The sequence below is a fragment of the Gorilla gorilla genome, chromosome 8 (genome assembly GCF_029281585.2).
Source record: "Gorilla gorilla gorilla isolate KB3781 chromosome 8, NHGRI_mGorGor1-v2.1_pri, whole genome shotgun sequence".
NCBI classification, from domain to species: Eukaryota; Metazoa; Chordata; class Mammalia; order Primates; family Hominidae; genus Gorilla; species Gorilla gorilla.
In genome coordinates this window covers 87263039-87286780 of record NC_073232.2, presented here as the reverse complement: position 1 = coordinate 87286780, position 23742 = coordinate 87263039, and the positions used below count along the sequence as shown (strand labels likewise).

Sequence of the window (23742 nt, the reverse complement as noted above, 5' to 3'; positions counted from 1 at the left end):
CAGCTTCTTTCATTTCATAAGCTCGCCTCAGACTTCTTCCACCAAATAGTACTATTTCCAACTCATTCAGTTATTGAATAAATACTATGTAGTAAGCACCATTTACCCCTTCTTTTTGAACTATTTCTTTTCAGCCAATGCCTGATGTGAACATTATTTCAAATCCACTGGTAGCAAACATCACATAAGAGAGAATGTTACATCATTCACCAGCCCTGGGGGGCTGCTAAATTGACCACTGTTTTTTCCATCTCTGTCAAACATATATAAAGTGTCTTTTCACATATAGATTGCAATCCGGATATCCAATAAGCAATTAAAAAAAAAAAAGAAAAACAGCTCTGAAGTAAAAATTTTACCTAAGTCAAAGACATACCTGATTATTGATTGTACTACTAAGAACTTTAAACCAATCATTAATAACAGTGTCATTGTCAGACTGAATTAGCAGTTCTGTTCCTTGACGAGTTTTCAGCTTTAGAGAAAAGCAGGGAGAAAAAAGAGTATGGTCGGTTTGTGCTTTCAGCAAAATACATGAATACCTTTAATTCAAAGTTAACAAAACCACCAAGAGTAGCTGCCATATATTATGTAACAATGATGCAAGGTTAAAGGACTACACGGCTATGGAATACCTTTTTGGTTTACAATAATATCAGTTGAATAAAAAAACATAAAGTTGTTTCTCATAATAAATTCTCATAAAAATCTAATAATTTAGGATCCCAAACACCATCACACAAATGCCATAAACCCTGTTGAAACTAGTACATTTATCACTTAAAAATCCGTTCAAGTATCAAAGTGGTGCATTCTAAATTAGGATAAAGAAATAAAATCTATGACATTTTTACACAACCCGAGAAATTTTTTTCTGTCTCTCTGGCTAAAAAATACAGAAGAAAGAATACATAAAGACTTTCAATATTTCCTACTTTGTAGGTAAATATAATGGCTTAGTACAAAGAGCAGGCATAAATGTCACACCCCTTTTGGGCGGAAGTATTACTAAATTAAGTGTCAGATCATGAGCTGAAGTAAGAATACTATGTTTATTCTATATGAAGGCAATAACTAATTTATGTACAATCTCTGTTTTGCAAAGTTTCTTACACTTAAGTGAGGAAGAATTTTGACACATTTGTGGAAAGCACTCCTCCCATTTTCCGATTAAAAACTGATTTTTTTTCCTAGAGGAAGATATGGCAATGCTTCCCAAACAACATTCTGAAAAACATATTCCTCAAACATAGTTTCACAAATAATGTTTTAAAAAGGTACCCTCAAAAAATAAATTTTTGAAAAAGGTATATAATATTAACTTGGAAAATAACTGGATTGAAGAAAATCTAACTAGATTCTCTCCTTCAAGATGTCACAGGCTTTTTGATATTCTAGGGTGCACTGTGATTTTCTAAGATAGGAATAAAATATACACTGCTTCCCAAATTTATTTGACCATTAAACCGTTTTTATTCTTGATTTACCTTTTGAAACTACAAGGCTAATTCAGGAAATAGTGACTTCTTTCACGCACTTTTCTAGTGTTGGTCAAGCCAGTTTACCAATATTGAATGTTTACTGAACATAAGATACTCTGCTCTGTTATGGGTTCTTATTTAAAGGAAAAACATAGTCTCTTTACTTAAGGGAAAAAGAAAAAAATTGTAATTATCTAATAGAGAAATAATTGACAAATGATAACCCAAGTACACTAAAATAAATATTATTTTTAAATCAATATTTATTGTTATAAATAAAGAAGTAGCCTCATTGTTATGGTGATGCTTGTCATGAGTCTTGGAAGAAAGGGAGCATTTGGCACGGAGAGATTGGCATGGGTTGGTGCTCGAGGCAGAACAATAAAAAGTAAAAATCAGACAAACCAGAAAACCTGGGCTCCACTTGGAAAACAGCAATTAAACCAATCTGCCTACACAACAAAACAGGAAAGGCCTGAGACATGAGACTACAAAAAGAGGCTGGGATCTGGAAGGCTGTCCACAAAATCAGTCTTGGATCTCTGTAACCACACCCTTCTGGAATGGGACAGATATTGCTGCTCTTCTGTCAATAGGCTGCCTCTCTTCCCACAACTCTGAATACTTGGCTAGTCTCCTGAACAGTCTTAACCAATGAATACTCTGAAAGTAATGTGTGACTTCCAAATCTAGGCCCTGAGAAGCCCTGCAGGTTCCACCCTCACCCTCGTGGAATCCTGAGGCCGTCACTTGATGCAGCCTGGGGTAGCTCCCTTGAGAATGAGAGATCTTGCGGACAAGGAGGCCTAGCCAACAGCTGGCACCAATACTAGCCATGAGGTCACTTTAGACCATCCAGTTCCAATCAAGCCACTAGACGACTGAAGCCTCATGAATAGTCCTAAGTGAGATTAGAAGAAAAATCATCCAGCTCAGCCCAGGCCAGGCTGAGCAAACAAAATGGTTCTTTTGTTAAACCACTAAGTTTTGAGGTAGTCTCTTATGCAGCAATAAGTAACTAATACAGATCATATATTACTGGGGAGGGTTTTAAAAGATAAAATGGAAAGGTTTAAAAAAAAAAAAAAAGGCCTTTATTTTTTAGACCAGTTTTTGGTTCCAGCAAAATTGAGAAGATATAGAGATATCCCATACACCCCCTGCCCACCCCCACACACAGCCTCCCCATTATCAACATTCCCCTTAATTTACTTTTTAATATTAGATTTGGTAAGTAAAGGGAACCACATCCTTTTTATTATTGCTGGGAAAAGATAGGATTTGTGAAACAAAGGCTTGTAATATAGTCTGAGTTCAAACAACTTATGCAAATAAAGCCAGTTTTTACACCAGTTTTTTCTTAAATTACAATACCATCTAACTTAATCACCAACTTTGCCTTAACTAGTCACAATGAAAGACTATTTCCCAAAATAGCTCAAAAAACAGAACATCCAATTACTACAGTTTAGAATGTGTTATACTTAGAAAAAAATGTATTACCTCAAATACATTCTTTTTGCTGGATTTATCCTTTGAAGCCATCTCAATTGTTGCCCCCTTGAGGTCCACTGTGAACTCTGGTTTGGACTGATTACTGCCAAACTTCATTTTTGAAAAAGAAAAAAAACCTTCATGTGATACTCACATATGTGTATTCAAAAATAATTAAGAACAATTTTATATTAACAATAAATCAAATAGATTTTCTCAAATTCTTCTTTTTCTCTATTATAAAGTAACAATTTCTACTTTAAAATTGAAAAATGTCTAGAATATATGAATACACAATTCACAGAAAACAAAATAAAATGACTCAACTTCCATCATAATATTACATATATATATATAAAGCCAAACTGAAATTTTTTTTACCCACCAGAATGGGAAAAAATTTTTTCAAAACTATGTTGGTGAGGCTATAGACTAAAAAGGCCTCATATGCAAGTGGGATATAAATTGGAACTACTCCTAGAAAAGAAAAATTGGTAATGCTATATTTGCAAATTTACAAATGCATGTATACTTTGGCTTGGCAGTTCTGTATCTTGGAATTTATCCTAGACTACACACGACTATGTAAAATGCTATGTACACAAAGGCAATACTCTTATATATGTAATAAACAGTATCAGGTAGATAACAAGCGCATTTTCCACCTAATAAACATTCTCTAAACCTGATTTTGTGCTTTCAGAAGTATTTCCTTATTGAGTAGTTACGCTGTTAACAACAACTTGTGGAAACAGAAAACACTAAGTCCCATGTTCTTTTATCTTTGTCAGAAACTGTAACTAGAGACAGATGCTATAAAGCTTCAGCAATTTAATGAGGAACTATGAAAAGAATGGGAAGACAGTTGTTACGGGTGGGTTCAGAAGTACTTAGCTAGCTATTATATTTTGTTAACTAGATAAGGAAAAGATTAGCAAAAGTAGTAGAAAATTTATGTTAAATATACACTTACTCTGTACCTTGACATCTTTAAATTTGTTTAGTCTGTTAAGAATAAAAAGTAACATTCCTATGGTATTGAAAAGTTTAAAGGTTTTAAAACCCTAAAGTCTACTGAATTGTAATCTAAAGATCATAAAAATCTGTTATAAATATTTCCTACAGAGAATTTCATTTGCTAAAATATTTTCAAATCAAATTAACTTGTCATTAGAAATTATCTTACCCAAATTTGTGATAACTTATTCACTATTTGTAATCTCAGTAACTCTATTCAGGAGCTTCACATTTAAAATACAGTTTGCCTCAACCTGTTCCCGTTTACATCTTTTTAGCTATCAGTGTGAACTTAAACAAAATTTAGGATTACATAAAATTTATTAGTGGAGTCAATGAAAATTTTGAGATATTACATGGAATTTATTTGTGGAATCATAATAAAAATCACAATAGAAATTGTAACTGTATTCTACAAAGTCTTTGCCTGAAGTACCATTGTCAATCGAAAGACAAATTAAACATAAAGCTATATGTTGGGCATAACTTTCTGAGCAGAAATGATGTATTGCAAATGTTACCAAACTTGAACATACATTTAACAAAATGACAAAAATCAATTATTTAATTTATTGTCATTATACACGCTGTAGATGGGTAGCTCTAAGCTAAGATACAAATAAGCAACCAAATAAGATATAGCAATTAAATATAAATACAATGACATGACATGGAATGCTAAAAAAAAAAAATGCAGTCAGTATAGCTGGCAACATTTTGTTAGTTATTATTTTCCAAAATCTAGTCCCACTTTTCTCTACTGTAATCAACCTCCCCACCAATGTATTCATCACAAAGAAAACAGAATTATTGTGGCAAAGGGCATGCAATAGGAACACATACAGTGACAGGTGAAACAGGATCAGACTTTACATATGCAACAGCAGGCCGACGACGGACAGAGTGTTTCCAAGAAGAAAGCAGCGAAAGCAAGAGCTCAGAGACTGAGCCTTGTTGGCAGAAGGACTTGATGGAAAAGGGAAGAAAATGATGATGTCATAACAATGCACAACAGCAAAATGACACACAAGAGAAAAGCATAATGGAACCAGACAAGACAAAGATACAATTCTATATGCAGACATACAACATAAGCAAAGCTCAACTTCCAAATAACTTTGCAAAGGTCCTAGAATTTATCCTGATGATTATTACATAAATTTATGTTTCATTTTTAAGATGAATGCTTTATAGAATTTATCTTAAACAGACTTGTGTTAGCCATTGGGAGGAATCATGTCAGGCCCTTCACGATCTTGATTAGACCCTGTCCAAAATCCCCTAGCTTCCTCCTCGTGACCTGCTGAGTAGTATCTTCTGGTGTCCCTTTCCAAGTCATCTGTTGGGAGTAGCCCTACCATCTAGTCTGCCTTTCCCTTCCTCTAGGACACTGATACTTCCTCTAGGAGACAGGGAATTTTGTCCTCTGGGGGACATCTGGTAACGTTTGGAGATATTTTTAGTTGTCACAACTAGAGGCGGAGTGCCAGTCATCTGCTAAACACCCTACCACGCACAGGACAGCCCCACCGACAACAAATAATTATCTAGCCCAAAAGAGTGACTATTTTTAGAAATTTGAAAGTGTGTACAAATGAATGTTTGAATAACTACCAATATTTATGGGTTGATTTTTTAAATGCTCAAGGAATATGATGAATAATAACTGAAAAGAAGCACAACATATGTCATGTCACACTGAACCTGTTCACTTGTCAGTCTTCCCCACTACTAAGTAAGCTTTGAAGCCAGGGACCATGTTATTTCTTTCTAAACCCAAAGCTTAACAATGCCCAGAACACAGCAGGCTTTTAGGTCTGTTGAACAAACAAACAAACGTACACACATACATTTCTGAAGTGAGAAAAAAACAAATACAAGTTTATGTTAACTGATATAGCAATCCAGTGGATAACTGTTTTCCAGAAAACCAGTGGAAGGTATCTGTCCTAGAAGAAGAAAAGGCTCACTAGATTTTTGGATGAGACAGCACCAATGTAAAATATTTCTTATAAAGTGGAATTGCATGCAGCCTACGTGCATTTCATTTACTCAATTTTAACCATCCACTCTCTGCCAAAAAAAAAAAAAAAATCAATACAACCATGAATAATTTTTTAAAAATAGAACTTTGAATAGCGTGGGTGACTGTGCTCAGCGTTCCATTCATGAGTACATGCCCTGGAGTGAGTAGAAGATTTGAACCTGCTATTTCCTCAAGTGGATCTCAAGTTTTTGTACTAAGTGTGAATCTAATTTTTAAAGAACTATATAGATTTCTCCTATAATGTGGCCCCTTAACATAAGCCATTCAAACTCAACTGAAGGAAAAGCTATTCCTTCTAACACCAAAGGAAATATGGGCTCTGCTAGAGATCAGCTTCTGTATAGCATCTTCCTAACGAATATTCAAGAGCAGTTTTCACTTGAGGTGACTGTTGGTTTTTTGGCTTACATTTTAGCCTTAGAATCTTATCCTCAGGTAAGATGTGATTCTGCTGTATAAAGAGAATATATTTTACCTATAACAGATCTAGTTGGTGACTGAGAAGATCAACAAAGCTAGAATTCTTTAACATTCAATAATCCCAATTCCAGAGTTAAAGAGCATCTTGTCTGTTTCTCTAAATTTTGATATTTATGAATGTTCTTGGGTCATAATACATTATACGCACTTATATGATTTTTAAATACTCTTACTTCCTTTTACTTAGGCCATTCAAATTAGTTCTCGTTCCCTTAAATACGTAGCAATGGGGAAAACAAAACAGCCTGAGGTTTTAAAATTAGCCATAAAATACAAATTAAGAATTGACTGTACAACCAAGCATTTCACCACATCTTTTAATCTTGTTTAGTCTTTACTGAGACTATAAAATGGTGTGGTTATGTTTTTTAAAATTATACCTGTCTGAAATGATTATATTAATACTATATCAATAGTATAAGATGTCATTTGAAAGGTAAAAATTAAAATAGTGATTCCCTGTAATTAAAAATTCATTGAGAATTCTAAAATTTCAAATTGGCTAGCTCAGTACATTTTAAACTATGTTTCGGCTATTGCCACATGGTAACAAAGTAATACAACCTTGGCTGATAAACAGAAATACCTCACCTCCTTTGTCAGTATTAGTTTTAATCATGAGTTCTGAATCATGTGTAAGATCTTCTACAGTGAAAACTTTAAATAAATTTTAAAAAATGTAACCATCCTGTACTAATGATTATGTACTGGAAGGTACTCATTTAACATCTTTAAATTCAAAATAAGTTTTCATTTCATCTAAATCACATACAAACCTGCCTACCTACAGGATGCTCTGTCTAATGGCTTCATCTGTTCCTGCTACAACCTTCTATCTTTAAGTATCAGTAATTATCAAATAAGTGACCACTATCCAGCTTTCTTCAGATACTTTTAAAAGTGACTTATTAATCTCTTATTGCTTCTCCATTCCTTTTCTTTCATCCATTTTCTTCACTCAATTTGAAATAAAAGTTGAGCCGTAAATAGGAAGAAAGAAACAATTACACAGCCCTCTAGAAATGCATTAACACAAAAGAGCCCCACATGTTTTACCTCGAGGAAAAGGAGAAAGACATAATTATCCATTTACTTTAAGATATATCAAACCAAAATTTCAACCCTTTCACAGGTCATTTCCACTGGAATGGCTGAACAAGGAGCAAATTAAAAGATTAGTAAAACAAAACAGAAGAAACGATCTAGAATGTTCACATCCGTGCTCAATTCATGTGGATTTTTAGGTTTCCTCATCAGAGAAGCTGAGGAATAATGTGTTCTGTGGCATTTGGGGTTCAGAACCATGTTGCATGGCTGCATTATAAATGTGGATGACTAAAATTTGCTTAAATTTTATAAATGGACTTTTCTTTCATCAAACATAAGATCCATAGGTTTTGTATTAATTTTAAAGAAACTCATTAATTGTAATAAAATATTGGTTACGGTAGAATATGAGGTAGACCAAATACATTTAGAATAATTTCATTTTAAATTTTACTTGAGCATTAGCACTTCAAACTCAATTACCAAAAACTTTTAGAAATAGCCAGAGCATGGATTCTAGAGCCAAAAAGCCAAAGTTCTAAACCCAGATCTGCCACTTGGTAGCTGTAAGACCTTGAACAAATTATTACACTTAAGCGTTTTATACCTCATTTTCTCATCTATGACGGGAGAAGGGCAAAATCAAAGCAACAGCTATCCCAGCATTAAGGAGACAGTATATACACAATCCTCTGCACTGACAACATATGTGGGATACAGAATGAGCATTCAAAAAATGTAGCTATTATATGTCACAAATTATAATTTTTAATGTTTGCATTACAAATAACTGAAGAGTAGAGTAATGATAGTAAGCACTCAAATATATAAAAAGCTTCAAAATCCCACAAGTAATGTGACATTTCTTTTTCTTTTGAAAGCTGGCTGACAATCCAGACACTGACACCTCAATCACTGATTTGTAACCAATGGTCAGATCACAATTCAAGATACAGCTTGCCATATTACTGCTTATTTTCTGACTAAATATCTGAAATAGCAGAGTCACAAACACAGCAAAGCTTTAACATCCTGAAAACGAATCAAGAAATGTATTTGCTCTATAATGCCCAAGTAATAAGCCCACTTTTCAGTTGAATGGATAAAACAGAATCTGTTGATTTTAATAACACCACTAATTAGACTGTCCTACTTAGTCCTCTTTTTCTCTCATAAGTTAAAATGAATCTTTAAGAAGATTTTATTTATTTTTATTTGCACACTAGCTGTAACTATAAGGACTCTGGAAATTACCTCCTGAAATTCAGGTACGATACTATTCACATAATTTAAATGTATAAAATCTCCAAAGAGAAGAAATACTTACCCAACTTGTGCTACTTCCTTGAGTTTTGGTAAAAAGTAAAGATGAACCCTGCAACACCGCCCAAGAAGACAACCAGTTCTTTCTGTAATTATAAAGATGACAGATTAAAGCTCCAATCTTGAGTTCTTTCAGCCAAATTCAAAAAATTAAGACCTACTTAGCTCTTATCAATGTTATCTACAATTTATAGCCTTGTTGACATTTTAATTGTTTTTATTGGGGATAGATACTAATGAAATTTACAGTCATTTTATGGTTCAAACCTGATCATGAAGGCCCCAAAACAAATGAAGTTAATCAGAGAAGTTATCAGAAATAACTATGAATGAATGACGCATGTAATTATGTTCACGTGAAATTAATACAGCACTTTGTGATCAAAGACACTAATTTATTTTAAAGTCACACAAGTGGAATATTGTATTTATCAAGAATTCTTACTTAGAAGTAAAAATCAGACAAACACGCTTCCCTCACTCACCTAATTCTTTATACAGACTGTGTTACATTTCTTGGTGATCTGCCTTCCCCTAATTGGGCTGGAGTACTCAGGTAGTAGGTACTAGGTGCATTACAGGCATACAATGAATTGTACACTGATAGACCACATGACATTTAAAAACAAAATGTTTCCTCCATCACAAAAGCAACACATATACGGTATGCAAAAACTCTGAAAACAAAAATGTGTAAAGGAAAGGGAATCCCATTTCTTCTTCAATCCATACTCTAGAGGTAACCAATGTTAAGACTTTGGTATAATATGGGGCTTTTAAAGAAACTGTCCACTTATCTACTATCCTATCTCCAGATACAGAGGTACGCCTCACATAGCATATGTATTATCAGTTCACCCATTTAGAACTTTAAAGCTTTTGAATATTACACCCCAGCCAGATTCCCCTCAACTTCTCCCTTATCATATTAGAGATTTTTATGTAAATGTTTCTCTCTCATAGGAATTGTAAATTATTTGAAAAAAGAAAACGGTTTTTATTTTTATTTTTTATCTGCCTCAGGCCTAGCACAGTACTTTTCAAACAGTAGGTATGAATCAGTGTTTACAAGTAGGAAAATAAATTAAAATTACCCTATATAAGGACATAGTTGCTAGGAAGATAAATGAATGTCAAATCTGTCTACTGCAGGGATTTATTAAAGCTATCCTTATAGCCAAACATATGGCCAATTTTATAAAAACCTCTAGGCCGGGTGCGGTGGCTCACGCCTGTAATCCCAGCACTTTGGGAGGCCAAGACGGGTGGATCATGAGGTCAGGAGATCGAGACCATCCTGGCTAACATGGTGAAACCTCGTCTCTACTAAAAATACAAAAAATTAGCCAGGTGTGGTGGCGGGCACCTGCAGTCCCAGCTACTCGGGAGGCTGAGGCAGGAGAATGGCGTGAACCCGGGAGGCAGAGCTTGCAGTGAGCCGAGATTGCACCACTGCACTCCAGCCTGGGCGACAGAGTGAGACTCCGTCTCCCAGAAAAAAAAAAAAAAAAAAAAACCTCTAAAGGAGGTTTATTTTCTGTTTTCAGAATGTAGAATTTAATATCTATCAATAAGACTTACCTTTTTTTAAATTACTTTTTATGTCTAGTTGAACTTTATGGATTAAGAGAAGTGAAATGAAGTTAATTACTACTAGTGAAATAAAGTTAATTACTACTAAGTTTCTATGTTTCCATTTATTTCCTGTATTTTTTTGCTTATGTTTGTTAATGCTACTTTATTTGGTAAATGGTGATTCCTAATAATTACATCTTCACTGTGGACTTCTGCACATGCTTTACCATTTTAAATACTACCTTCGTAATGCTTTATGCTCTCCCCCTAGGATGAACTTTGCTACTGATATCCCTAGTCTTGCTTTACTTTCTATACCTTTGACACACCTTATTGCTCTTTTTTTTTCAACTTTTCTGAATCATCTTTAGGTGTTTCTTTTACATATAGAATTTAGTTAAGTTTTGCTTTTTTATGCTTCAGTCTGAGCACCTTTTTCTTTCAATAGATGAGTAGTCCATTTACATTTACTGATATTGATATTATAGATGGTGCTTTTTCTGTCATCATTATTTCATTTTCTGGATCTGAAGATATTTTGGAAGTATTTTAATTTTTTGTAAATTCATTTTATATTCTCAGTCTTCTATTTCTTTAGATATCATCTACTGACTCCCTACTATGAAAAACACTTAAATTAGCCTATTTCCACTTTAAGTAAGCTTTTTTAGTTCAATTTTCAAAATGAGAAAAACTGTAGAACTAGTAGATATATACCTGAGAACAAATATTGAATATATAAATAGTGAAATAACGATTATTGCCTCAAGGACTAAGCACTTGCGTGACTTAGTTGCAAGGTGAATTAGTCACATTTTTTTTTCCTGGAACCCCATTTTTTCTCCTGAAAAAACAACTGATGTACATACTATAGTTATTCAGACCTGGATATGTGGCACGCAAACATTATCTTAAAAATAAATGAAGTTTTCAAAGAAAACAAATAATATTATTTATAGACAACAAAAAATTAAAACTTTCAACATGAGGCTGGGCATGGTAGCTCACGCCTGCAATCCTAGCACTTTAGGAGGCCAAGACGGGCGGATCACCTGAGGTCAGGAGTTCAAGACCAGCCTGGTCAAAATGGTGAAACCCCGTCTCTACTAAAAATACAAAAATTAGCCATGCGTAGTGGCACATGCCTGTAATCCCAGCTACTTGGGAGGCTGAGGCAGGAGAATTGCTTGAACCTGGGAGGTGGAGGTTGCAGTGACCCAAGATCACACCACTGCACTCCAGCCTGGGCGACAGAGCAAGACTCTGTCTCAAAAACAACAACAACAACAACAACAACAAAACTTTCAACATGAATGAACCTCAAGGACATTATGCCAAGCAAAATAAACCAGTCACAAAAATCATACATATAACATATCATTCCACCAATACAAAATATCTAAGGTAGTCAAAATCACAGAAACAGCAGAAAGGTTACCAAGGGCTGGGGGATGGAGGAAGAGGGAATTAGTAGGTATAGAGTTTCAGCGTTATGAGATGAAAAGGTTTTAGAGATCTGTTGCACAACAATGTGAATATACTTAACACCACTGAGATGTACACTTAAAAATGGTTAAGATAGCAAACTTATGTATTTTTTTACCACCATAAAAAAAATTGAAGCTTTCAAACAGAAAGTAGAACTTTGGAACACCTGGCATCTGCTACAATGGATTTGACAACTTCCCGATACTTTTCTGACAGTACTGATGTGTGATTCTTTGATGTTATAAATAAAATGTGTAAACATTTGAGAAATGAGCAAAGTTAGTGAACTAGTATTTTACAAATGACCTACAAGATATTATAAAATTAAGCATGGGCAAAGATTCAGTCAGGTGCAACAAAGACCAACGGCTTTTAATGTAACTGAGTATGAACCGTTCACCGGCAGTTTTTCAGAGTCTTCACTACAACTAACCCTCAACAAACCACCATTTGTAGAGTTTCGGAGCAGCAGGAAAATGCACAATTATCTGAACATATCTTAAAACATTCCTCCATTTTCCACCTTTAGCTGTGAAAAGGATTTTTTTCACATACTTCAAACAAAATAATATGTCACAACAGACTGCAAGCAGAGATGAAAATTCATCTGTTTTCCATTAAGCCAAATACTAAAGATTTACAAAAAATGTAAAACAATGCCTCTCTTCTCATGGAAATTTTTTGTCTTAGAAAACATAGTTTTTCTTCAAAAAAATATTTGTGCCAATTTGTAATAGGTATTTTAAAAAAAATTATCCTTAAAATTTGTTTTCATTTCTCACAGTATCTGTAGATATAACCTATAAGGTTATAGATAGTAGACCAAGGTTCTTTAGAATATTCAGTAATTTTTAAGCATTTAAAGGAGTCTTCAGACCAAAAAGTTTAAGAACCACTAATACATAGGAAACTAAAGATTTTGCTCAACTCAATGTAAATAAATTTGAAGATGATGGAATAGATGATTTCCTTAGGCAAATATAAATTGAAAAAAGTATTCCAAAAGAAGCAGAAAATCTAAAAGGCTACTATCATAGGAAAAAAAACAAAAGCAAAGAAAGTAGCCGAAGAGCTATCTGCACTACATATTCCCAAAATGGAGAAAGAAAAATAAAGACTCAATTCACAACTGAATTCTACCAAAGAACAGTTTAAGGGATACATAATTGTAGTATTTACAAAGCTATTTCAGAGCACTTAAAAAAAAAATCTAACTACCAAAGTCTGACAAAAAATAGTTCCATGAAAGCAAACCCAAAAAACTCAATTACATGTAAATTTAAAACTCTTTAAATGCAACTTATACTGCACAGAGTTAATTTCCTTAAATCACTAGGAGGTACTACACATTAACCAAAAAATCCAACAATCCAATAGAAAAACAGACAAAGGGTATAAAGAAACAATTCAACAAAAAGGAAATACCAACAATTTATGATACTGTAACCTATTAAAAAAGGAATGCAAATAAAAATATCATTTTCTCTCTTCTCTCTCCTGGCAAAATCAAAGAATTTAACAACATACTAAACTGGCGAAAGGTGTGCAGGAATGCACGGCTCCTGGAGGCAGAAACGGATTCAATATCTTACAGTGCAATTTGGAACACTGTCGAAATGACTTTGCAAGTGGCCCAGCAATTCCACTTTTTGTAAAATTTATTTTATGGGCAGATTTGCATACTTGCAAAATGAGTCATGCAAGATGCTAAATGTAATATTACATGTACTAGCAAAAATGATAAACAACTGACATGTCTACCAATAGACAAGTGTAGTTTAAAACGTGCAAATAAATAATGGGGAAATAAACTATATAGTACAGCCAAACAATATACAACTATGCAGTAGATTAAAAACAATGTGGCAGCTCTAGAAGCAAGAAGTGAAACCATCTCCAAGATAAACTGTGAAAAGATTATGTTCAGAAAATTAATCTCTATACATACAAACATATACATATATATCCTATCTCTGGAGGAAAGCACTAGAATTCAGGAGACTTAACACTGATTGCCTCTGGGGAGGGGAAGTAATGCTGGCTGGGGGACTGACTTTTCACTCAATACTTAGTCTACCTTTGTTTTTTACCATGTGCATTTACTGCTTACTGAAAAAAAAAATATTAAAGCAAATGCATCCTCAGAACCCTCTGCCTCATTACCTCTTAACTTAATATTACTTAGGAAATATGTCAAGACAAAGGAAAATTTTCATAAATCTCATGACAATCTTACATATATGATTACATAGAAAACAAATGGTGAGAGATTCTTCACAACCTATTGTTTATACTAAAATAATTATATTGAGAATTTTTAATTTATTTCAGATGAATCATGTAAGAACATTAAAGACTTGTGTACTTACCGAACCTTTTTCCCATTTTCAGCAATTTTTGTTACATTTAATAATCCATATTTCTCTTGATCCTATGGAACAGAGTAATACTGTTTATACAATCACATAGACAATGAGGTCCAAGTTCTTACACGAGTGAACCAACATGGTCTCGTTCTCTAAAAATTAGCTTAAAAGAAAAGATTAGTCAATGTGTAACATGCGTAGTTCTAGAATACATTAAGAATATAACTTTCCTAATACTTTTGTAGTTTTTTTCTTAATTTTATAATTAAACACTTCTTTTTCTCCTTAAGTCACAGCAGCTATTAGATACTTTGCTATCAAATTAGATTTCCATATGAACAAAGCAGCACTGAAAAATAATTTATGTCTTTCTATTCAAAGAAAGGAATACAATGCTATAAGGATAAATTCTACAAAAAAGGAATGATTTACTTTGCTGTTATTTTACAACTATATAATCTGAAAATTATTCAATATACTAACTCACTTTGTCAAAATGTAAAAATAGGGAGACCAAATACAGTGTCTGTATTTAATAAATTACTAAAAAGTTAACTGGTATCATGTACAGAACTTGCCTTAATGTAGCATAAAAAATTCAGCATGTGCTTCATTAAGCATATTATCAGATTGTGAGTTCCTCTCTAGACAAACTAGATTTATTAGCCAGCTGATGTCAAAAACAGTGACACAAGCTTTATCATCAAACCCTATGAAGGCAAAAGCCATTGTACTAAAGTTAATGTTATCTTAAAATTCTTCCAGATGGAAATCAAGAAGCACTTTCTCACTGCTTTAGTTTCCTAGAAGCAAATGAATTTAATTAAAATGAGCTGAGTCCATAGTAATCATTCAACATTACTAAGCATTATCTGTATATGAGACAATAGTCAATTTTAATTCAACTAAAGCACTCATACACATGCATTCTCTCTCTCTCTCTCACAAGGAAGAAATATCCCCAATTCTATTTAACTGATTACTCTGCTGTATTTTCTCAATGTACTTTAATCAGAAAATATACATTTTTCTGCATGAGAGATAAACATAATATTGAGCATTTTTTTTTTACCAATGTCTGAAAGTTTCGTCTGGTCTGATAAAAACTGACATCTGTAGACAAAGCTGACAAACTGCTATGTCAATTTACATTTTTGGTATACTGGGGACTTGGGAAATAGCCCATATGAAGTTTTATTGTAATTTTTTCATAAAGCATAGCTTAAATCTCCTTAGATACGCAAGTTTGATATTTTTTGTAAGAACTATGTTGCTCCTCAACAAAAACATTAATAACACAATTGTAAGTATGTGTGAGATTTTTTTTTTCTTTTTCTCATAAACCCTCATGTTGAGGGCTGACTTTCAACAGATCACAGCAAGGCAGCTGCATAAGATGTTAAAGAAGAACATTTTTCATTTGCCGCCTGCACCCCTCAAAAGCAGGGAGAAAACAAATCTTTCCATCATATGGGAACTAAGTAACAACATTAATCTGAGTGGATGGGCACTGATTACTTAAGCTAGGGAACTCAGCAATTGGAAAGGCAGAGAGGTGGGAATTAAGCCCATTTAAAAAATGCCACAGCTGAATTTGTGTTATTAAAAAAAAAAAAAAGCAGAGGCAGGAAGGAAACACAGGCATCAAAACAGGAAGAAAAATGGATGGCATAGCAGTAGTGATAAACAGCCTAAGCCTAAGGATGAGAGGGAGAGTCTAGATCAGGGATTCTCACCCAAATCAACGGATAGACTGAAACTGGAACATAACTGAGCATGTATATATGCATCACTCAAAGAAAAGGTCCAGAACTTTCACCAAATGGTCACAGGGATCAAGACCCAAGTACTAATGCTCTATTAATCACTCTAACTTGAACATAAAGAACAAAATTTGCTACACCCAAAACGTACAAATACAAAGAACAATTCCCATGCAATGTGATACGTGCTATGAGAAAGCTATGCCTAACTCAACCTGGGAGAGAAGACATCAGACAGCCTCCTGGGGAACTTGACACTTGAACTAAGGAACAGGAGTCAGCTAGACTGAAACAGCAGGAGGTAAAAACAACCAACAGTGAAAGGCACAGGGGCTAAAGACAGCATTTCATATTTGAAGGATTTTAAATTCCCCCAAAGTATTGGGTGAGGTGGAGAAGTGGCAAGAAATGAGGTAGCAGAAAGAATGCACTAAGAAAGGGTAGCATGACCAGGAACCAACTAGAATACTATTTTAATCATTACTATAAGAGATGATAAAGACCTGAATGTGGTGGCAGTGACAGAGAAGAGGGGCCCAATTTGACAGATTCAGAAGACAAAATTGACAGGGACTTTTGCTAGGGTGAGAGCAAAGATCTTGGGGAAACTGTCAAGCTTGAGCAACTGGGTAGCTGGTAATATCTCCACTTCAATGTTACTTTAGGGCTTTTCCTGACCACTTTTAAGTAAACTTCCCACTATTTATGACTGCCTCAGTTTGTTTGCCTTATTGTACTTACTACAGACTAAATGTTTGTGTCCCTCAAAATTTGTACGTTGAAATCTAATCTCAAATGTAATGATACCTGGAGGTGGGGCCTTTGGGAGATGATCAGGTCATGAAGGTGAAGCCCACATGAATCTAATTAGTGCCCTTATAAAAGGGAACCCTTGTTATTTCTGCCATGTGAGGACACAGCAAAAAGGAACCATCTATGAACCAGGAAGGTGCCCTCACCAGACAGTGAATTTATCAATGCCTTGATCTTGGACTCCTCAGCCACCAGAACTGTGAGAAATAAATTTCTGTTGTTTATAAGCCACTCAGTTTATATTTTTGCTATACCAGCCCCAATGGACTAAGACACTCTTAATGCAAAGTACAATTGTGTATTTTTTATTACTTTTATTACTTCATTATCCACTCCATTAGGCCATAAGTTGGAACCACATCTGTTATGTTCATCAATAACCAGTGCCTAGTACTGTATCAAGCATGTAGTTGATATTCAATACATACATGATGAAGTAATTTACCAATAAATTAACAGTACTATAACAAGAAAGAAATATGAGGGTCAATAACAGAGAAAACAAAGCTTTAACTATTAAATATCTAAGTTTTTGAATTTGACATAAAAATAAATAGGCAGATGGGTAATATAGGTTTGGATACACAAGTAAGAGTTAGGAAAAACATTTAAGGCAGGGCACGGTGGCTCACGCCTGTAATCTCAGCACTCTGGGAGGCCAACACAGGTGGATCACGAGGTCAGGAGTTCAAGACTAGTCTGGCTAAGATGGTAAAACCCCATCTCTACTAAAAATAAAAAAATCAGCTGGGCATGGTGGCAGATGCCTGTAATCCCAACTACTTGGGAGGCTGAGACACAGAATTGCTTGAATGTGGGAGGCGGAGGTTGCAGTGAGCCGAGATCGCGCCACTGCACTCCAGCCTGGGCGACAGAGCGAGACTCTGTCTCAAAAGAAAAAAAAAAAAAGAAAAAAAATTTAAACAGATTTTTATTTCATACTATTTAGTATACTTTCTCTACATAATATGTGTCAAAATCAACCAATGTTTTTGTGTTGCTTACTAAGAAAGCTTCATAAAAAATATCTTAAGTCCCATAAAATATATACAAACTTATACATGAATATTTGTTGGTCTAAGTATTTGAAACTCTAAAAGAAACTTTATATTAAAAATAAGCAGGAATGCTTTAATAAGGACTAGCAAATTATGGTTAAATTGAGTAACAATATTATTCTATCCTAATAGGCAAGAAAACAATAAACTTCAAATTCTACTAGGTAATCTGGGAAAAATTTCACAAGTTCATAATCACTTTGCAGGCTCCACAATTTCTAACTGATGTTGCATTCTTTTAGTAAAGTAGGTACTTCTCAATTTAGGCTAACAAGTGTGATATACCAAAATCAATACACCTGATCAAAATCCTTATCTTCAGTTAATTGTGTAATAATAAGATTTTAAAAATATAGAATAAGTAAACTTGCACAATTGTACCTATAGCATTGAAAAAACACCACTGTAATGAAACATCCAGAATGGGTAAATCCATACATAGAAACAGAATGCAGGCTAGTGGTTATCAAGGGAAGGGGACTGGAGAGGGTGAAATGGGGAGTGACTTTTAATGGGTATGGGTTTTATTTTGGGGTGACGAAATGTCCTATAACAGAGGTGATAGCCACACACGTTGTAAATATATTAAATGCCACTGAATTGTACCCTTTAAAATGGTTACTGGTTAATTTTATGTTACATAAGTTTTATCTGAATAAAAATAAATTTTTTAAAGAGTCAATGGACATAAAAAGAATTAAACATTCATGTTTTTTAAAAAGGCCTTAGAATAGTAATATTCAATGAAAAAAAATAAGCAACTTGTCCATTAATACTTCAAATCATTAAATTTTAAAATGTCTTTTTCTCTAAATTGATTAATGCATATTAATACCATAAGTGGACATACAACATCAAAGCTCAAGTTTCTGAAATGCATATTCTAAAACTTTACTCAGTATTCAGTAATTGGGAATTTTAAAATGCATATTCTCATAGGTACATTGGGACATATAATGAATAGCTTCTTAGATCAGCCCACAAAAACCTATTTAATCCATATTATAGTCAAATTGTAGAAAAATATATTATTGACTTTTAAAAAATGTATATACTGCCTATTTCAAGCAGATTTAAAGGGACTACAAAAAGTAACAATCATTTAAAAATTAGAAAAGAAAAAGTTAACATGTTTAAAACTTATATTAAGGGACGAAATTTTAAATCTGGTTTGATTAAAGGAGATAGATGAGCAATCTGCAGGGATTTTTAAGGTGACATTAAGGAACTAAAAATGATGATGGTATCATTTCCACTTCTAAATTTGCAGCTTCCTTCTTTCTTATCACTAAGCCTTTATACCAATCAGATTTTAACTCGCAAAGAAAGAGGGAAATATCTCCCTGTAGTAACTGGGTACGAGTGAGAAAGAGACGCAAGACTACCAGAAGCCATGCAAGCGCAGAGGAGGAACCAGAGGGCAGAGGGAGTGAAGAGATGTCACAGAGGGCAGAAACCTCCATGGGAGGGCACGACAGCATGGACGGAGCATTCAGGAAAAAAGGAATGCCGTCTGGTGATGGAAAAACACAACCACCTCTGGTAGAATTAACACGGCGGTTTGTTTTTTTCACCTAAAGGTAAAAAAAGATTGAAACAGAAGAAACATTGGCAAGGCAGTTCCCTGTGATGGCCATCAGAGGGTACTATGAGTCCGGCATGGTCTAGCTGCTGTCAAACTTCAGAAAATGGATAAATGGGTGGTGAAATAATTTGAAAACAGTCCTTGTAACTGCATGTGCAACATTTAAAAACTTTGTTTCTAGGATTACTTAGGAATTCTCTTTTAACAAAATGAAAATAATGTATAAAAGATCTTTGTGGGAACTGTGCATTACCTACATTTAAAATAGTTTTAAAGGGTTTCCTACTTTTCTAGATGGACAGATTAAGAGTACTGTAGTAACAGTGCCTTAGATTCGTATGGCAATTCTTGCCAAAACCACCAAAATAATGTTCACTTTTATCGTTATGTAATGTTTATGTACCCAGTACTGTGCAAATAATGCAAAAGATAAGTAGATGCATGTAGTCTCTATGTGTCCTCTATTTAAACTTCTTCTAGGAATTTAAAACCTGGTAGGGAGACTAGAAGTACATATAATAACTTGCACTTATTCAATGCAATTAGTGACTTGAGAGTTCAGATAAAGAAGAGAACATTATTCTGCTACGTTAGTCTGACAAAGCTTTCTGGAAGGGTCCATCTTGATGGAGGTACAGGATTTAACTATGTATAGAAAAAGCAAGGCCCACTCTAGGCAGGGGTACTGCCTAAGCCAACATCAGAAGGAAATGTGTACAACCCCTGATAGTGCCAAAAAGACCAGATTGCACTAGGGAATGGAGAAAGAGTTAGAAAAATGAAACAGTATCTGTGAAAATCTTTACCTCTGGGAAATCTGAAGTATCCTAATAAATAACAGTGTATCATAATTTCATAAACTAGAGAAGCCATAATAAAATTTTGTCTTTTAAAAAGCTTTAAGGTTTCATTTATTTATTCAACAAATATTTACTGAGCAGCTATTATATGGCACTGTGGGAGGTAATGGGGTAACTCTGTTCCTGCTCTAAAGAAGCTTTACTCTGTCTGGTGGGGAAGACACACATTAATAGAGAGTTGGAGGTTCCTATAAGAAATAAATAATGACAAGTTATTTTATGTAATCGAATAATATATAATCAAATACTATGAAGAGTATTATAGGAAAACTTTGCCTAACCTAGAGAATTAGAATAAAATTCTCTGAGGAAATAAAAGTTCAAACTAAGCCCTGATGAATGAATAGAAGCTAACCAGGCAAAGATGTCGGGGAGAATGTTTCAGCATGCAGAAGAAATGACACAAGCAAGGACCCTGATCTCAAAGGCAGGCTCCTTCGAGGAACTGAGAGAAGGGTGGTGTGGTAGGACAACAAGCAAGAAGGGAAAAGGAAATATGAGATGAGGTGGTGGAGGCACTCAGGAGCCAGAGCATGCACAGCCTTGTCACGCTCATTAAGAATTTTAGGGCTTCATTCTACAAGAAAACAGGCTGGGTGTGGTAGCTCACATCTGTAATCCCAGCACTTTGGGAGGCCAAGGCAGGCATATCACTTGAGGCCACGAGTTCGAGACCAGCCTGGGCAACAAAGCAAGACCCCTTATCTCCATAAAAATTTTTAAAAAATTAGCCAAGCGGGCCAGGCACAGTGGCTCATGCCTGTAATCCCAGCACTTTGGGAGGCCAGGGTGGGTGGATCACTTGAGGGCAGGAGTTTGAGACCAGCCTGGTCAACATAGCGAAACCCCGTCTCTACTAAAAATACAAAAAATTAGCCAGGTGTTGTGGCGCATGCCTGCGATCCCAGCTACTTGGCAGGCTGAGACAGAAGAATCGCTTGAACCTGGGAGATGGAGGCTGCAGTGAGCCGAGATCATGCCATTGCACTCCAGCCTGGGCAACAGAGTGAGGCTCCATCTCAAAGAAAAAAAAAAAAAAAAAATTTTAGCAGAGCATGCTGGTGCATGCCTGTGGTCCCAGCTACTAGGGAGGCTGAGACGGGAGAATCACCTAAGCCTGGTGGGGGAGGGGCAGGTGGTTGAGGCTGCAGTGAGCTATGATGGTTCTACTACACTCCAGCCTGGACAACAGAGCGCAACCATGTCTCTATTTTAAAAACGGTAACGAAAAAAAACCCAGAAGCCATTGAAGGGGAATAGCATGATCAGCAACAGAAAAGACTGGGAGTGAGTATAAATACAGAAATTAAGTAAAATTTCATCAGAGTTAAGACAGGTATCTTAACAGAAGTCACATGGAGGTTTTCCAGTTTAGGGGAACTTACAGTTAAGCTATATTATTTCCAATATTCATCTGGCACAGACTTGGCAATATATTTTACAGCATAGAAAATGAAGGTGTCTATGCCTATTAAGAAGGAGAGGATTGCTTCTTACCTTTGGACTGCTGGCCTGAGGAAAAAAAGAGTAAAGTATAATGTCATAGTATTGTCTGGGAATTTTATATTTATTTTTAAAAACAAATATAAGTTCATCACTTAAAAATATGGTATATAATTTAATCATGTAAGATACCATATTTTAAACAAAAGGGGGACTTTTAAATCAATAAAATCTGATTGTTAAACTTATTTTGATTGTGATTTTTTAGAAAAACCAATGAAATTTAATAGAAGTTCATTTAAACATTACATTAAGAGTAAATTAACTTGCTAAAATTGATTGAAATAACTGGACTACATTATAAGATATGCTTCTATCATACTAACTGTATCTTGGTGCTTTGGTGAGGAGGGAGAAGACTCATTTTCAGGAAAGCAGGGTTTTGAGGCAGTTGGAGATTCCTACAAGAAATAAGTAATGAAAAAAGTTACTCTATTTTATATAATTATATTTCTGCCTCTACTCACAGTGGGAGAGCTTAGTAAGAGAGAATAACAAATTTTTTCCTCGTTATTTTCGTTCTATATTCAGCTCCAAGCTAATAAGGTAATGATTTTAAAACTACAAACGTTATTAAAAGTTTATAAAATATGGCGCTTTTTATAGCAATTATAGTTAAATTTAAATAATGCATATGGAATTACTCAAAAGAAATGATACACGCTGCCTTAAAATCATGATGTTATATCAGTTTGAATTAACCATATTAAAATAAGTAAAACCTAAACACTTCTGTATAAATAAGTTATAATCATGATACTAACTTGCTCTTGGTATGGTAAGTATAAATACCCAGGATTAGGCAAGGTCACAGAAATAACTTGGCAAATGCCAGAATGAGAATTTAATTTTAGTCAAAAGCTATATAAGAAATTAAATTGCTATCAGTATTTAAGGTAATTTATAGAAAACTTTCCAAAAATTAGAAATAAGATATTTTAAATTCAAGAAAGAAACCTATGATTTAAATATTAATAACTCCCCAGAAAAAAAAATTTTTAATGTCTAAGCCTACAAGAGTATCATAAGACCAAACCAATAACGTGTTTTTTTTTAAGCAGTCTGCTTTGTCAATATTAAAACACAGAATATGATTTCTATTACAGATGTTGATAGGACTATTCCTGGAGGGTAAGACTGAAAAACTTTTTTTTGGTAGCAGTAGCCCACCTCCACTTAAATTTTCTCCATTTCCTTAGATGTTTTGAATAATTTCAGAAAAAGAGAATTTTTTAAATCATACACCATTACCTATTATTAATTTTTTTCTATCAAACCAAAAAGTTCCTTTGAACATTCATCTCCACGTAGGTATCATTCTAGTTTTCTATGTCTATAAACCTGGAGAAGGTGCTGTCAACCAACCTGGGAATTTGTTTTAAGTAACACTTGCAAAAAACTATTAACTCAACATTTAATGATTTGGAAAAATGTCTTCGGGTTTACATCCCACACAATTTGTAAATACAGAAACTAGTAGCAGTGAAAGTTTACATGGAAGCCCTTGAAGGGACAAGTTTATAAATCAAACAAGGTATTATTAATGGAAAAAATATTAAAATCACATTGAATAAAAAACTTCAAAAAAATTTAACTTAAGATCCAAATCTCACTTAAGTATTTTTTTCTGACAACTTCAGATCAATTTTTGATTCCTAAGACTGTCTGATAGTAAAACAGTATGAGAACGATGGAAGATCTGATGATCCATAAAGTAGAAAAATAAGTAACTGAATAAAATGATAATTATATTTTTCATAGCACATTCAGTCCCACAGAAATAAAAACCACAAATACAGTAATAATGTATGTACAATTATAACTACTATAAACAAGAAATAA

At 34.2% G+C, this 23742-nt stretch overlaps 1 protein-coding gene across 9 annotated transcripts in view; it reads right to left on the bottom strand.

Moving 5' to 3' along the window:
* The window catches only part of ARHGAP12 (Rho GTPase activating protein 12), a 129271-nt gene that overhangs the window by 12145 nt on the left and 93384 nt on the right, over positions 1-23742 (bottom strand). For 3 of the 9 annotated variants that reach the window (XM_004049237.4, XM_019035416.3, XM_063710218.1), the window contains 6 exons: positions 22227-22301; positions 21895-21909; positions 14322-14383; positions 8894-8975; positions 2985-3086; positions 377-475 (listed from right to left, as the gene is read on the bottom strand). In XM_004049237.4, coding sequence (XP_004049285.2) covers positions 377-475; positions 2985-3086; positions 8894-8975; positions 14322-14383; positions 21895-21909; positions 22227-22301 — 435 coding nt within the window. The remainder of the gene's footprint in view (positions 1-376; positions 476-2984; positions 3087-8893; positions 8976-14321; positions 14384-21894; positions 21910-22226; positions 22302-23742) is intronic. The other 6 variants (XM_019035414.3, XM_055352988.2, XM_063710219.1 and 3 more) reach the window with 2 other exon arrangements.